The 1,370-nt window shown below is 60.0% G+C and overlaps 1 protein-coding gene across 2 annotated transcripts in view; it reads left to right on the forward strand.

Moving 5' to 3' along the window:
- FHL3 (four and a half LIM domains 3) overlaps nt 1-1,370 on the forward strand; it is a 34,446-nt gene that overhangs the window by 2,607 nt on the left and 30,469 nt on the right. For both annotated transcript variants that reach the window (XM_009642104.2, XR_004842415.1), the window contains 2 exons: nt 764-948; nt 1,029-1,203. In XM_009642104.2, the coding sequence (XP_009640399.1) occupies nt 793-948; nt 1,029-1,203 (331 nt within the window). In that variant the 5' untranslated portion in view covers nt 764-792. Of the gene's footprint in view, nt 1-763; nt 949-1,028; nt 1,204-1,370 lie in introns of those variants that run through there.

The following is a 1,370-nucleotide window of genomic DNA, read 5'->3' on the forward strand; positions in this document are numbered from 1 at the left end:
TCGCGGGCCAGCAGGAGGAACCCTGCCGCTGGTCCCGGGCTGCGCTGGTGGCTGAGTGTGGGTCTCTGCAGGGCCGCTTGGTAGGCAGGTCTCCCTCGAGGGTGGCTGGCTCTCTGATGTGACAGTGGGTGTGCACCCACGCAGCGTGGGCATGGTCCTGTTTTGGGTGCCAAATCAAAACTTTACATGCAAAAAAAAGTCTCTCTTTGGGCCATCATTTACACTTTGCTTCCCAGCAAGGAGGCGGACGATGGAGTGTGGGTCTCTGCAGGGCCGCTTGGTAGGCAGGTCTCCCTCGAGGGTGGCTGGCTCTCTGATGTGACAGTGGGTGTGCACCCACGCAGCGTGGGCATGGTCCTGTTTTGGGTGCCAAATCAAAACTTTACATGCAAAAAAAAGTCTCTCTTTGGGCCATCATTTACACTTTGCTTCCCAGCAAGGAGGCGGACGATGAGAAGCTCAGCCATGTGCTTACGTGTCTGGGCTTCTCCAAGCGGTGCCTAGCTGCTCCAGCTGCTGGTCGTGAATACGAACCTGAGGCGAGATTCATGCCAGGTCCTGAATGTGCGCAGGCTTTTTTGGAAGTGCCAACAGCCACAGAGCAGGTGCAGCATCCCGGGTCTGCGCCCTCCCCGGATGGTGGCGGTTTGTTGGCCCAGCGCAGGGATTCGCGGTCCTTGCCCTCTGGAGATGGCAGGGCCGTGCAGGGACATCTCGGGCGCTGTAAGCTGATACTGACCCAGCATCTCCGCTGATCTTTTAGCAGGTGAAGGAGGCCCTCAGGCTGGCACCATGACAGAGTGCTTTGACTGTGACAACTGCAAGGAGTCCTTGTATGGGCGCAAGTACATCCAGATGGACAATGGCCCGTACTGCATCCCCTGCTACGACGCCCACTTTGCCAACACCTGCGATGAGTGCAAAGAGCTGATCGGGCACGACTGCAGGGTGAGTAGGGGGTGCCGCGGCTGGGCAGCGCGGTTCCCTGGGGCGATCGGTCCCCCCCTCATCTCGGCTGTCCTCCCCAGGAGCTGTACTACGAGGATCGCCATTACCACGAGCACTGCTTTCGTTGCTTCCGCTGCGACCGTTCTCTGGCCGACGAGCCGTTCACCTGCCAAGGCGAGGAGCTGCTGTGTAACGACTGCTACTGCAGCGAGTTCTCCTCCAAGTGCATTGCCTGCGAGAAGACAGTCATGCCAGGTAGGAGCGGGCAGACGCGAGCCCTGCAGCTTGTTCCTGGTCCCGGCGGCATCGGCCGGGGCTGTAGGGTCCAACACTAGGGCAGCAAGGAAGGAGGAAAAGCAAACTTCTGCTCTCCTGCCCCACTGCCGCTGCATAGGGTGGGCTGGGCACTTTGCTGGCGAGGC

Source organism: Egretta garzetta, unplaced genomic scaffold, assembly GCF_000687185.1.
Source record: "Egretta garzetta isolate BGI_Z169 unplaced genomic scaffold, ASM68718v1 scaffold347, whole genome shotgun sequence".
NCBI classification, from domain to species: Eukaryota; Metazoa; Chordata; class Aves; order Pelecaniformes; family Ardeidae; genus Egretta; species Egretta garzetta.